Raw genomic sequence first — 15,000 nt, 5'->3', positions numbered from 1 at the left:
TGATCAAATGATTAAATTTTAATAACTTGTTTATCTTAATTAGAAAATGTTTCATTTGGTATAAAATTAATGGGCAAACTCAATACAAATTATTTTATACAAAATTAAACATTTTTATTTTTTTATTATGAAAATTTATCAAATTGTGAACAAGTCACCTAGATCTACGAAATATTTTATGATTTTGTTTTTCTTTATATTTATCCATAGGGTTACAAAACATAATAATTACACATTTAAAACCATAAAATAGAAATCCATGAATATAATAGAAAAGCTCTCATTGCAAAAAAAAAAAAAGAGAAAATATATGAAACAAATTTTTATTGAACGTAGTACAAAAATGTTTAAAAAAACAGAAAACAACTAGAAACCAAACATACAAAAACTTGGGAAGACTGCTCTTATTAAAAGATTGGATTTAAAAACTATAGTGCTTAAGTTCTAAAGGTTACTTTTTTTTTTTTATAGGTAGACAAGTACTTCACTGTACAGCCACATACTCTTGTGAGAGCCTGCATTGACCATGCTCACTGGTATGATAGGCAGAAGCTCACCCTGAAGGAAATTCACAACACTCAGTTTGTTTCCTGTATGAATCCAACAGCTGGTTCTTTTACCATTGATGCCAGGCTCCAGGTGACAATAGAGATAAGTCGTAAACTATCAAGAAAATCTCTGTTCAACAAAATTAATTCAAAACCTATATGAATAATGTGATTGATTTGGTAAAATAGGAAGATCTTGGAGTTTTGATTAGTTTATGACAAGAAGGTAGTGTGCATGTAAATAAAATATTGTTTTAAAAAAAAAACTTCCAAATATTTAGTATAGTTAAAGTAAAACAAACAACAAACAAATCAAAAACATATTTTTTGAATTTTATCCTTTTTCATTGTCAATGTGAATATAGTTACATAAACCAAGAATTAATTAATTTTTTTTTTCATTTTCATGTTGATTAAAATATAAAACAATGAGATGACACATGAAGTTTGCACTATCAGAATCTTCTTAATATTGTGTATTTTCTAGATTCTATACAGCTATTGAATAATATTTTCAAAATTTATTCCTTCCCTTAAGAGACATTTTTGTGTGTTTGCCCTGAGTCTTCCAACCCGTGATGCTCTGGCTACAATATATACCAACATTTTGAGTCAGCACATGATATTGAAAGGATACAGTGCTAATGTCCAGCGTTACAGTTCTATATTGGTACAGGGAGCCATAGCTTTCCAGGCTAGAATGATGTCCAGCTTCCTACCAACAGCCATCAAGTTTCATTATATTTTTAACCTTAGAGACATGTCCAACATCTTCCAGGTATTTGTTATCCTGATTTTTATGTTTACCAAAGTCTAGAATTTAGAGTATAAAAAAAGTTGGCTTTTTTTTTTCAGCTTCATTCTTACAGTAATTAACACTCAAAATAATAAAATACAAAACATAAACATCATTGTACCTTAAGTTATAATTCTTTTCCATTTTTTTCCCTATGCTCACAACTTCTTGTGGAGCATTCAACACAATAACCAAACAAATCCATTTCCTATTTTTGTTATGGTTGAGGGAATAAGAGTTTTATTAGAAATGATGTGTGTATCACAGGGCCTACTTTTTGCTGGTGCGGATACTTGTAAAACACCTGCACACCTTGTGAGGCTCTTCTTCCACGAGGCTGAACGAGTGTACAAAGACAAGCTGGTGGATGATAATGACATAGAGATGTATGAGAAATACCAAATTGAAATTTTGAAAAAGAATTTTGAGGTTTGTTGCAATTTATTATGTTAACAAAGTCTAATTTATTGTTTAGTTTATTTGTAATGGATTGATTATTGTTAGATTCTTTTTGACTTTAGCAAGACTTTAGCAAGACTTTAGCAAGACTTTTTGTAGCATCACTGGGGGCATGGTGGCTGAGTGGTTAAGTGCTTGGCTTCTGAACCTGGGGTCAGGGTTCGAATCTCATTTAAGACTGGGATTTTGAATTTTGGGATTTTTAGGGCGCCCCTGAGTCCACCCAACTCTAATAGGTACCTGACTTTAGTTTGGGAAAGTAAAGGCAGTTGGTTGTTGTGCTGGCCTTATGACACCCTGCTCGTTAACCGTAAGCCAAAGAAACAGATGACCTTAACATCATCTGCCCTATAGATCACAAGGTCTGAAAGGGGAACTTTTTGTAGCATCACTGTTTTGGTTATGTGAGAAATCTTAACACAAATGATGAAATCTATTTTTCAAGAAATTTTGTCTATGAGAAAGATGGATAGAATCATGCAGGTGGATTTATATTTGAATAGCTTCACCCAAAGATTTTCTTACAATCTTAATCCAACCTTGCCTTTTCAAATATTCCTTACCCACTATACCTGTACCTGAAAGTGTTGAAAGATTTCATGCCCTGGCAAAGGTTGACAAAGATCGTATTTGCTAATAAATTTTGCAATATAAGTGAATCCCTGATTTAAGTATAATTTTAGTATAATAATGCTTTACTCACTACTAGCAATACAAGATGTTAGAAGCTTGTCACTAAAAGGTTGAGAATGGCTGTATGAATCTATATATATTTTATTGAAAATGATGGAAAGAGTAAATAAATGTTTTTATAATAATTTTCCAGAAAAACTAAGACTATGACTTATTTTGATTTACTGTTAAACTATTTTATTTTGAATGTTCCCTATTTAGGATCAAAAGGAGGAAGTTATAAATGAGAAACCATTGATCTGTTGCCATTTTGCTGCTGGTGTTGGAGATCCATTGTACACCTTTATCTTAGGCTGGCCACAACTGAACAAAACTCTGTCAGATGTCTTGGACAGTTACAATGAACTGAATGCAGCCATGAACTTGGTACTTTTTGAGGATGCCATGGCACATATTTGTAGAATCAATCGCATTTTGGAATCTCCTCGAGGAAATGCTCTTCTGATCGGAGTGGGTGGTAGTGGCAAACAGTCACTGTCTCGATTGGCTGCTTTTATAAGTGGATTGGATGTGTTTCAGGTTTTTAATTTTTATACATTTCTTACATTTTTAATTATTAAAATGTACGTATTACATAAAAATGTTTCTTTTACTTTTTAATATAAGGTGAAGAAAAATAAAAAAAATCAAGCAAAAAATTTAGTTCATATTGTAACCTAAAGACCTTATTGAAACATTTTTCCTAAATGTGAGAACTAGTGATGGTTGAGTGAGCTAGGAATTTGGATAAATATTTCAAAAAAGGAATGAAATTTCAATTCACAATTTTTATGCATAGATATTGAGATATTGATTTGTAATCATGTAGAACAAATACATTTCTTTATTATAGTTATTTTTTTATAACTTCATCACATTGATTGTTTTTTTTATTTAAAACAAATAGTTGTATGTAGAAGTATAAGAAATAATCTATTTTTCTCAAATTACTAAATTTTATATATTGATATTTGTTTCAAGATTACACTTAGCAAACAGTACGCTATTGCAGACTTAAAAAGTGACCTCAATGGCTTGTACAAGAAATCTGGGTTAAAAGGTATATTAGGTTTTATTCTTATTGAAAAAAAGACAAGTAGAAAGGGTATTACATCATATAGAATTAACTCACAGCAGAAGGAAGAATTGTTATATATAGATATACAATATCAAATCTTTTCTTGGTTGGATTAGTTAAACAGCATAGTGTGCAATAATTTATTTTTTTAAGCATAACATGCAGCATCAGAGTTATTCTCACAAACTGCAAATCAAGCTTAGTGGGACTATTGTCTGCAATCCTATCATACTACAAAAGACTAATTTGGCATTGACAAGCAAATCATCCCATTCCCTAAGAATGTTTCTAAAGTGGAAGAACAAGAACCATCCAACAGATGCCTGGCCATATTCATCCAGATCTAATGAATTAAAACTTAGATGATGATTACCAGGACATTGTAGGCTGCTGAAATAGTTAGCACTGCAGTGGACTTAATTTTTAATGGGATTTAATTGCAAAAAGCTTAATATATCTTACACAATGCCCATTTAACAAAACAAAAAAAAAAGAATCTAGTTAGAGTTTATTGGCAAGTTCTGGGTTCCACACAATCACCAAGATGAGGATACTTTTGATCTATTAAATCAATGAAAGCAGATAGAAAGTAAAACATTGAGCTGATCTACTCCTCATTAAGTAGATGAGTTCATTTCAGCAGTAGATTGTAGAACTGGCAATCTTATCCTGAAATCTTCTCCTTAGAAACGCTTCTCTAAATATATGGACAATTCATCTAGATATGGAGGAACCTGTTTGGAACTTTCTCACACCCTCAAGTTTAAAATGGTAGACAGGATTAATAATAAAAAGCACATATTATGCTTCAAAAGAATTTCATTATACTTGATAAACAAATATGAGCACTACATGGTTATAGTATTGTAAAATTAAACTATTTTTTTACTATGTTAAAAAAATTGTCTGATGCTGAAATCTTGTAAAATCTGAAGTAATTATCACCTCTTGACTTTTGCTTAACTGTGCCACTGTGTATAATGTTTCACTTTCTGTTTGTTACAGTTTTATATTTACTCATTTAGTAGTAGTCCTGAGAACTAGGACTAAAAGGTCTTACTATGCTATTAATTTCCAAGTTAGCTATAGATCTTTCAGTCAACTATAATGCTTATAAAGAGTGGCAGTGTGGATCTTACAATTGAATAGTGCTTAGATTATCAATTGAGTAATTTATTGAATTTGCACTGCAGGTCTTGGAGTAGTGTTTCTTATGTCAGATGCACAGGTGGCCAATGAGATGTTTTTAGTCCTCATCAATGACCTACTTGCCTCAGGGGAGATAGCTGACATATTAAATGATGACGAAACAGAGGAGGTCATGTCAGTGATGCTCAGTGAATGTAAACAGGCTGGTATACCAGACACCAGAGAAAATGCTTGGAGCTTTTTCATTGACAAAGTTCGTAGAAATTTAAAGGCAAGTGACAATTTGTTGTTATGAATATTTCTGAAGCATTTTTACTACATTGTTACTTTCTGAAGTATTGATAATGTTATAGTTTGAGAAATAGAATGTAGCAGCTGAATAGTAGTGGTATAGGCTTCCAAGCTATAGGTTGTAAACTTGGTGGAGACTGGAATGTTTACTCAAAAATAGGTTTCTGTGCACAAAATGAGCTATGGTGGCAAAGGAGTAAATTGCTTGACTTTATTTAGGAATGAAGATTTTCAATTTTCAGATTTTTTAATATGTCCACCAAGCTCTAATTTTTATTGTATTAATGGTGGTTGGTTGATTGTTAAATCATTTGATTATGTTTCACAAAGTTTTATGGCAAAATTTAATATTCTGGTCTCTGGAATGAGTAAATCAACTTAATTTGGCCCTGAGATGTCAAAAGAAAACTCCTGCAATATTTTTTTATTTTATTTAAATATTACAACTAGCAATGTAGAGTATGTGAGTGAGTGAATACTTTATGTTAGAAGGGTTGTGCTTTCAGTAGAGGTTTATGCATAGTCATCATTGCCGTTTAAATATTGGTAGTTTAACATCTTATATTGGTAGTTTTATGTGTTTTTTGTTTTGTTTTACATGTTTTCTATGTTCCTTCAGATTTGAAGATAATTACATCCTAGCCAAAGGTCCTGTGGGACGGCATGGGGTGGCAGCAGGCAGAGCTAGAACCAGTAACCATCATGACCATGAAATGACAGTCCAAAGCACTTATAACACAACAATGCCACCATCCTATCACTATCATTTTTATCTATCTCTTTACTAACAAAAACAAATAGTTAATGTCAGATAGAGACTATTTTTTTAATGTGTTTCTTATGTCAGATGCACAATCAAAATGATTCATAAACTAAGCAATATACAACTCCATCATAATCAACCAAAAATGTTTTAAAACCATCATGTTACAAAAATACCAAAATGAACTTGAATTTGTTTGTTTGTATTTAGGTGGTTCTGTGCTTTTCACCAGTTGGCAATATTTTAAGAGTTAGAAGCAGAAAATTTCCAGCCATCACTAACTGTACCAGTATTGATTGGTTCCATGAGTGGCCAGAAGAGGCCTTGGTGTCAGTCAGTAGTAGATTCCTGGGGGACTGTGAACTTCTGGATGTAAGTGACAAATCCATTATGTGTTTTTTTTGTTTGCTTTACATGTTTCACTAGTTCCTTCAGAGTTGAAGATGATCTTTTTCCTAGTCCAAACCTCCTGCATGACAATGTGACATGACAATTGGCAGGGTATGAACTTGGGTCCACTGAGACAACTAAATGACAGTCCTGTGCGCTTACTGCATGACCAGGCAACCATCCAACTTTGGCTTCATGTCATATTAAAAATAGTCAAACTACAATTGGTTGTATCCATCAATTGTGAAGTAGCCTTGAAGCTTTGCCTTAAAAGTTTAACTATATTAAAGTTCACTTATCAAAACACTGATTGAAATTTTACTTATCTGTGCAGAGTCACATGAGAGTATCTATCTCCAACTTCATGGCATATGTGCACAGATCTGTCAATGAAGCTAGTGCCCTTTATCTGAAAAATGAACATCGTTATAATTACACAACTCCCAAATCTTTCCTTGAACAAATTGTTCTGTACCAGAATTTGTTGTCAATGAAAAATGATGAGTTACAGGCCAGTATTATCAGATTAGAAAATGGATTGGAAAAGTTGCGTAGCACAGCAACTCAGGTAATTTTATTTTTTCATTTTTTTTAAAGTTTCATTCTATATCATTTTTATTGTAATCTAAGATCAGAGAAAATAGCTAAATAGATTGGAAATGTGCATTAAAGTCTTCTAACAATTTTAACATGAGCATTGTCCTTAGAATTTCTCTAAGACCACCTCACCACTGCTGTTGTTTGTTTGTAAAATGTTTTACATGTTTCAAATGTTCCTTCAGAGATGAAAATAATCTGCATCCTAGTCCCAACATGCAGAAAGATAAGGAATTGCAGTGGGTAGATTATGAACCTGTGACTATTGAAATGACCAAATGAGAGTCCAGCTATGCAGCCATCCTAGACAGCTTACTATAGATGCAAACATTAGTGATAATACTTGTTTGGGGCTGAAGTTCATGTATTTCATTCCTTCTAGGTGGATGATCTGAAATCCAAACTGGCCTCACAAGAGGTGGAACTGGCCACCAAGAATGCTGAGGCTAATGAACTGATCTCTGTGGTGAGTGCAGAGACAGAGAAAGTCATGGCAGAGAAGGCAGTGGCAGATGTGGAGGAGGAGAAAGTATCTATCATCACCCAAGAAGTGGAGCAAAAGGCAGCGGATTGCTCCAGAGACCTGGCCAAGGCTGAACCTGCACTTTTGGCTGCTAAAGAAGCTTTGAATACTTTAAATAAGGTATGTTGTTGACTTTAATGTCATAAAATTGAATACTTTAAATAAGGTCTGTTGTTGACTTTCATATAATTGAATACTTTAAATAAGGTCTGTTGTTGACTTAAATATCATATAATAGCTAGTGTTGTTGTTTTTATGTTAGTTCTTTGTTAAAAGTTGTTCTTATTAGTTAGGTAAAACCTTAAGTATAATATTAATTTACTGACCCATTTATTTTTATATGCAAAGTGATTTTTTACCCATTTGGTCAGTTTTGTTTTGTTTTACACATTTCAGATGTTCCTCCAGAATTAAAAATTATTACATCCTAGCCCAAACCTCCTAGAGGATCCAAGCAGGGATCATCAAGACGACAGTCCAGAGTGCATACCATACAGTCACGCGGCCATCCTGTTTTTAGTAATAAGATCAGCTATTCATTGCAAAGTCAGTTCTCAACTTTATTCAAAATTTTAAAAGAACAAAATAAAAAGACTTAAAAGGTATCAGTGTATATTTAAACTTAGTCTTCTTTCCCTTCATATTTATTATAGTCAACTTTGATGTTGTTCCTTGCTATAATCTGTTTAAAAATGTTATTCAAAAAGCTTGGATTAAAAGAACATCCTTAATTAAAACATGTAAATAAATGCATTATCACTCTCTTAACCAGAACAACCTAACAGAATTGAAGTCTTTTGGTTCACCTCCAGCAGCTGTAACGAATGTGATTGCTGCTGTGATGGTGCTGCTAGCACCAGGAGGCAATGTCCCTAAAGACAGATCATGGAAAAATGCTAAAGCCACTATTATGTCAAAGGTAAAAATATTCTCAGGTGACAAAGTGCCATATTTATTTTCTTTTTGTTCCACATAATTAATCTATAATGATGAAATGAAAATGTTTTAAATTTCGTATTTATTATTTGAAATGGTAGAAGATACAATTATGGACACACACAAAGAAAAGAATATCAATGGGTGCTCTAATGTTTAGTATTAATTAAAGCATTACATTTAACAAAATCATCTCATTTATATCAGGTCAGGCATTAAAACATAAATTGTCACTGTTACTCATAATAAGGCAAAAACAGCTTGATTCTGTACATAATATCTGCAGGTTGACTCATTCCTTGATGCTTTAATCAATTATGACAAAGACAACATACCACTTACCTGCCAGGTGGCTGTGAAGCCATATTTAAATGACCCAGAATTTGACCCAGAGTTTATCAAAGCAAAATCTAATGCAGCTGCAGGTAAGACTTATTTACCAATTCTCAGAGCATTAAAAATAATGATAATTCAAAATAATTTAATTGAAAGGATCCATATTATTGGTAGTTCTTGAGTTAGCTTATATTTTTATTTATTTGAAAGATAGATATCTGTTTGTTGCTAAGCTTTAGGCAGATTTGTGTCTTTATTTAAAACTTTGGGTAATGTGTATCAATGTTTTGTTTGTTGTTTTTGAACAGGTCTGTGCTCATGGGTAATCAACATAATGAGATACTACGAAGTATTCTGTGAGGTTGAGCCTAAAAGAATTGCCTTAAAGAAAGCCAATGAAGAATTAAATGCTGCCCAGACTAAACTTTTGGCTATCAAATGTAAATATAACAAACATGTGTTGTGGATACATTGTTTCTAAATATATCTCCATATAATTAATTTTCTCATCTAAATGATCTAATAGGACTCCAGTTGTCAGTAGCCGTAGTTCCAACATTTATTTATTTTTTTTAATGGTGTATTATTTTAGAAAGTTGGTATTTCTATTAAGAAATAGTATTACTTGAGAAAAGGAGCCAATATTTAAAAGAAACAAGGCAAAATAGGTATAAATATACTAATCTTTAAAACAAAACTTTTGGAAATAACTTAAAAATAAATTATTGTATTTATTTAAAAAAAAATAGTGTGATGAAATATTTAATTTAAAAAAATGAACTTGTTAGTTAAAGATCTATTTCATGATTACAAAATCAGCTAAAGTGCAAGCACTAGAAGCCACTTTGAATGAATGCCAGTCAGAACTGAATAAAGCCATTACAACAAAACAGAAGTGTCAGGAGGAGGCTGATGCCACAGCTGCTGTCATTGAACTGGCTAACAGACTTGTGGGTGGACTGGCCTCTGAGAATGTGAGATGGGCCCAGGCCATCATGAACTTTCATGAGAATGAGAAGACACTTCCAGGAGATGTACTGCTGACAACTGCTTACATTTCCTATATGGGATCATTCACCAAGGTCAGTTGATTTGCATCACTAGTAGAATCTTCTAAGATTTTTTTTTTTTTAATTGTTAAATGAATGACAAACAATGAATGTAGTAACGTTTCTGATTCAATGCCAAATCAATTAGGCCTTAATAAAAAAGAAAAAAATAATTCTAAACATTGTTAGTACTAAAGTTTATGCACTTGTATATAAATACTTTAAATCAATTTAAATATCTAAGGAAGGATTGTAGGCTAATCAGTTAAATCAACTAATTTTGTATGTCTGAATGCATGATTATATGTGTTTATAAATTGGTCAAATTTTTTTTTGACTGTCTTTGCCAAAAGTTAGCTACATAGATATGTATAATCTAAAGATCTTTCATATGATACATTTGTCCATCCTGCTGCTGGAAAGGTATCCGGTAAAACTTTTTAACTTTGCAACCGTACATATAAATAATTGAAGCTATACTTGAAAAGATATTCTTAATTGCAGCTTTTGAGACTTTGAGTAAATACAAACTTGTTTAATCATTTCTTGATCCAGGTTTACCGCACAGATCTACTAGACAAGAAATGGATTCCATTTATTAAAAAATTGAAGTACCCAATACCAGTGACAGAAAACTTGGATCCTTTAATTCTTTTAGTGGACAGTGCTCAGGTAATTTAGTTAAGCTTTTTTTTTATTATTCAGGAATATTTGTGATTAGGGTTTAAGTCTGGCTGCTGACAACTACTGCTGTACTGAAGGATCAAAGAATGACTTTTAAAATTTAATGTTTTGTTGAGGTTTCCAAGTACTATCAGTGATTTCAAGTTGTATTATTTATGTTGTTACTGCTGTAGATTGCAAGTTGGAACAATGAAGGCTTACCAACTGACAGAATGTCCATTGAGAATGCTACCATACTTACCAACTGTGAACGATGGCCACTCATGATTGACCCACAACTCCAGGGATACAAGTGGATCAAAACAAAATATGGAGCCAGACTCAAGGTTAGTTAGTTGTCTAATAGCTTTATACTTCAATAAGAAAGTGGCATTATACTCCAGGGATACAAGTGGATCAAAACAAAATATGGAGCCAGACTCAAGGTTAGTTAGTTGTCTAATAGCTTTATACTTCAATAAGAAAGTGGCATTATACTCATATTTAAAAACAATCAGACCAGGATGGATAAATTATAATGTAAATTAGCATTCTTAGGGTATATGCTCTACATGTTTGTTTTCAAATAGAAAATTTGAATTTGGTGATTTAGAAAAAGCTAAAAGGTTTCTATTTTGAGTGCATGATTGAAAGTATGTTATACTCTTATGATGTTGATTACATATGATATATATTGTAATCAGTATGGTATTACTATTTGTATAGATCGTGAAACTTGGTAGTGCTGGCTATCTAGATGCTATAGAGAAAGCTGTGGAGACTGGTGAGATATTGTTGATGGAAAACATTGGAGAATCTGTTGATGCTGTCTTGGATCATCTGTTGGGGAGGAACACCATTAAGAAGGGCAAGGCAATCAAAGTAGGTCATGGTTTAGTTTCAGACTATGTAGGACTCGATTTATTTCCTAAACTAAATAACACATAGTACATTTTTTGCTAACACCTTATGGAAATGCTGCACATGTTAATTCATTCTCTAGATTGGTGATAAAGAAATAGCTTACCACAAAAGTTTCAGATTAATACTCCAAACCAAACTGGCCAATCCCCACTACAAGCCTGAAATGCAGGCTCAGACTACTATTATCAATTTTACAGTCACAAGGTAATGTAGTTTAGTATACATTGTACTATTTAGAGGTTTCAATCAAATATGTCAGTGTTTAATTAATACAAGTCTTTGATATTCAACCTTGCATGCTTGAAACATTTTTAACATATGTAGAAAGTTTTAATTAAATTGATTCTAGAAGCATAAAGTTTAAATAAAATCAGTCAAGATGAACACTAAAATAATTGAACATGCAAAAGTCTGAAAATTAGAAGAGTAGAGTTTATTTGTTGAGTTTATTTAATCCACAGTGCTGTGCAGGGGAGTACTGCCTGAGTATACTGAGTACTTTTAAGAAACACTTTAACTTTACCTGTATAGAAAAAGTTTTAACACATCACTTTAATATCCCAGTTAAACTTAAAAACACAGAAATAAGCAGTAAAAAAATAGAAATTAACATCACATAATTTCTTCACAAGACATTGGTTATATATTTGGAATATTTGGTTTGTAAAAGGCTTCCAAGCTCGTTTAAAATAACTTGATAATATAAAGATTTTTGATGCAGTAAGATTTGAATTGCTTACTGTATTGAAAGCATCTAGTTTTAAAGGCACATTTTCTTACTTTCAACAGAGATGGATTAGAAGATCAACTATTAGGGGCTGTGGTTTCCAAGGAGAGACCTGACTTGGAGAAACTCAAATCTGACCTCACTAGGCAACAAAATGAGTTCAAAATTATACTTAAAGGTTTGTGCACTGTTGGCTACATCAATTGTATTCTCTATTTGCTTAGAATATGTTCATTTATGGATGTTTTATTTAAGAAAGTCAATGGACGCCCTTGAAAAAACATTTTAATAATGAAAATGTATCTTGGTAACTCACTCTGTATGTCAGTCTTGTAAAAAGTGTGTACATGTTATTTCTCCCACACCCAATCACGGATCTAGTTGAAATTTTGCACAATTTTTTCATGTACCTTGCAAAACAAGAACCAATTTTTTTTAATTTACTAATTTGTTAATTAACTATTTTGTTTGGCATTGAACAAGGGAAAGAACTTGTACTTGACAGATGTCTGGGAATAAGTTGAATTAGTCTCCTTTATACTTTGTGTAGAGAAGTAGGTCGAGGCTTAAAGAATTGAAACTTACAATAGATAACTATAAAACCTATTTTCATAAGCACTTTGATGGTCCAGTGGTAGTATATTAGCTTAAGTTCAAATTTATTTTCATTCAAATTTTTTTATATTTATATAATAAATTTAAAAAGCAATCACGGTAACCTTCATCCAGATACCCAGATTTATTATGGTTAGTCTGGATATTACAAATTTAATTACATGACTGATCCAAACTAATGTATACAATTACACTATATATACGCTTTATTTTTTTTTAAGTATTTTTTTTTTAATTTTGCTTGTTTAAAAATGTATTATCTTCATTTTGTCTGTTAGGTCTAGAGGATAATCTTCTAGCCAGACTGTCCACAGCTGAAGGAAATTTCTTAGGGGACTATGCCTTAGTTGAAAACTTAGAGACCACCAAGCGTACCGCTGCTGACATAGAGGCCAAGTCGGCAGAGGCTAAAATTACAGAAGTTGAAATCAATACAGCAAGAGAAATTTATCGACCAGTCTCAGCCAGAGCTTCATTGCTGTATTTCATTCTCAATGATTTGTATAGAATTCATCCTATGTATCAGTTTTCTTTAAAGGTTAGTACAAGTTTAGTTTCTGAACTTTTAGTTAATACAATTTTCTTTAAAAGTTAGTACAAGTTTAGTTTCATATTTTTTAGTTAAATTTTTTGTGACTGTTTTGGGGAACTGTCTTTCCTGTCTCTTTCACTTTTCAGGAAGTGTAAGCTTTGTCCCTGGTTAACTGGACACTTTCAATCTTTAATTATTATGTGTTGAACAAAGTATGAGGCTCAATACTCTTTGCACATGTCAAAAAAAAAAACACTAGCTGGTTCTTGAATGTGTGGAACATTTTGGAAGGATAATAATTTTTTTTTTTGATTCCCTACTTGCAGGCTATTAGTTTTGAAATTAGGGTTATATTACCAAATAATTTACCACATGCCTTTCATAATTTTAGACAAAAAAAGTTTTTATTTAGTATATACCAGATGTTTGTAATGTTATAGCTTTCACTAGATTAATTAGAAGTACATCCCAAATTACAGGCTTTCAGTGTTGTGTTTGACAAAGCTATTGACAGAGCTGAATCAGGAGATACAGAAGAGGAGAGAGTGAAGAACTTGATAGACTGTATCACTTATTCAACATATGTATATACAACCAGAGGGCTGTTTGAAAGAGACAAGTTGATCTTTGGAACAATGTTGACATTCCAAGTTTGTATCCTGCCATAGAGTATATAACTAATGAGTTGAAGCTTAAAATAATCAATTAGAATCATCAATTTCGATAAACACCAATAAAAGAAAATCAACTCTAGTTTAAACAAACCTCTGTGTTTAGATTGTTTAAAAACAGTTTTTTAGGCAGCTAATTAATTTTTTTTTAAATTACCTTTTTACTTCCATTGTAGGCCTATATATTTCGCATAAAATGTTTTTTTTTTTAATTTTGGAAAAATGAAACAATGCAGGAAAATTCTCAACAGCTAAAAATTATTAAAATTAATGACAGTGATATAAAAATGTTAATATATGCAAGTTCTTGTTTTGTTTTGTTTTGTACTGGTGAATAAGATTTTATTTTCTAGCTTGTAGAACTTGATTCCCACAGATTTTAGCTCAACTAAAGGAAATAGATATGGATGCTTTAGATTTTCTGCTTCGTTATCCTGCAACCTCTGATGTGCCTTCTCCTGTAGATTTCCTAAATGATCTAAGTTGGGGAGGAATCAAGGTTGGTGGCTGTTGTGTTTACTTTTACAAATCTGATCAAAATAATTTCACAACATAATCTACTTGAAAACAGTTGTTTTTGCTAATACTAATTCTTACATATTTTAGCTTTTAGAAAATTTAATGAAATACAAATTTAAAAAATTCCATAAATAAGTTCTCAATCATTTTCTTTGCAGTTAATTTTAGCAATGGCTATCTTGTTTTTGTTCAATTTTATCAGGCTCTGTCAGAAAAAGAAGCCTTTAAGAATTTGGATAAAGATGTTCTTGGTTCAGCAAAACGCTGGAAGAAATTTGTGGAAGGTGAAGCTCCTGAGAAAGAAAAGTTCCCTCAAGAATGGAAAAATAAATCTCTGATTGAAAAACTGTGTATGATGCGAGCATTACGACCAGATCGTATGAGCAATGCCATTACGTAAGTTGTGATTAAAGTTTCTAGGAAAATGAAATTTTTTCAAATTCTGCAGTTGCTTAAAAAAAATTTAATTACTCCAAAATAAGTGATCAAGGAAAAGTTTATTTTAACAAGTTTTATTAATATATATATTAAAAGATACTTTTTCAAAAGTTAATGACAGTTAAGTTTGATATTCTATCCCTTATATCCCTAACCCTATACCCAACAACAATTTTATTTTATAACACGTCTATGAATAATTAACTTTTATGCTTTAATTTTTGTATGTTTTTTGTAATTTTTTTTATTAATTACCTTTCATAATGATAGTGATGGGCAAAAGTTATAAAAAGTTAGAAACTTTTAGTTTAACTAAAAAAAATT

At 31.7% G+C, this 15,000-nt stretch overlaps 1 protein-coding gene across 6 annotated transcripts in view; it reads left to right on the top strand.

The window, feature by feature from the left end:
- LOC106057040 (dynein beta chain, ciliary-like) overlaps positions 1-15,000 on the top strand; it is a 131,625-nt gene that overhangs the window by 94,886 nt on the left and 21,739 nt on the right. For all 6 annotated transcript variants that reach the window (XM_056020081.1, XM_056020082.1, XM_056020083.1 and 3 more), the window contains 22 exons: positions 472-639; positions 1,087-1,326; positions 1,612-1,773; positions 2,698-3,015; positions 3,457-3,535; positions 4,747-4,973; positions 5,967-6,128; positions 6,481-6,714; positions 7,126-7,386; positions 8,039-8,185; positions 8,489-8,627; positions 8,847-8,978; positions 9,358-9,620; positions 10,143-10,259; positions 10,445-10,597; positions 10,977-11,132; positions 11,254-11,378; positions 11,964-12,079; positions 12,795-13,054; positions 13,528-13,698; positions 14,096-14,218; positions 14,441-14,634. In XM_056020081.1, the coding sequence (XP_055876056.1) occupies positions 472-639; positions 1,087-1,326; positions 1,612-1,773; positions 2,698-3,015; positions 3,457-3,535; positions 4,747-4,973; positions 5,967-6,128; positions 6,481-6,714; positions 7,126-7,386; positions 8,039-8,185; positions 8,489-8,627; positions 8,847-8,978; positions 9,358-9,620; positions 10,143-10,259; positions 10,445-10,597; positions 10,977-11,132; positions 11,254-11,378; positions 11,964-12,079; positions 12,795-13,054; positions 13,528-13,698; positions 14,096-14,218; positions 14,441-14,634 (3,947 nt within the window). The remainder of the gene's footprint in view (positions 1-471; positions 640-1,086; positions 1,327-1,611; positions 1,774-2,697; positions 3,016-3,456; positions 3,536-4,746; positions 4,974-5,966; positions 6,129-6,480; positions 6,715-7,125; positions 7,387-8,038; positions 8,186-8,488; positions 8,628-8,846; positions 8,979-9,357; positions 9,621-10,142; positions 10,260-10,444; positions 10,598-10,976; positions 11,133-11,253; positions 11,379-11,963; positions 12,080-12,794; positions 13,055-13,527; positions 13,699-14,095; positions 14,219-14,440; positions 14,635-15,000) is intronic.

The sequence above is a fragment of the Biomphalaria glabrata genome, chromosome 2 (assembly GCF_947242115.1).
Source record: "Biomphalaria glabrata chromosome 2, xgBioGlab47.1, whole genome shotgun sequence".
NCBI lineage: Eukaryota > Metazoa > Mollusca > Gastropoda > Planorbidae > Biomphalaria > Biomphalaria glabrata.
Note: the sequence above shows the minus strand (reverse complement) of the source record. Positions and strands in the feature narration are given on the sequence as shown.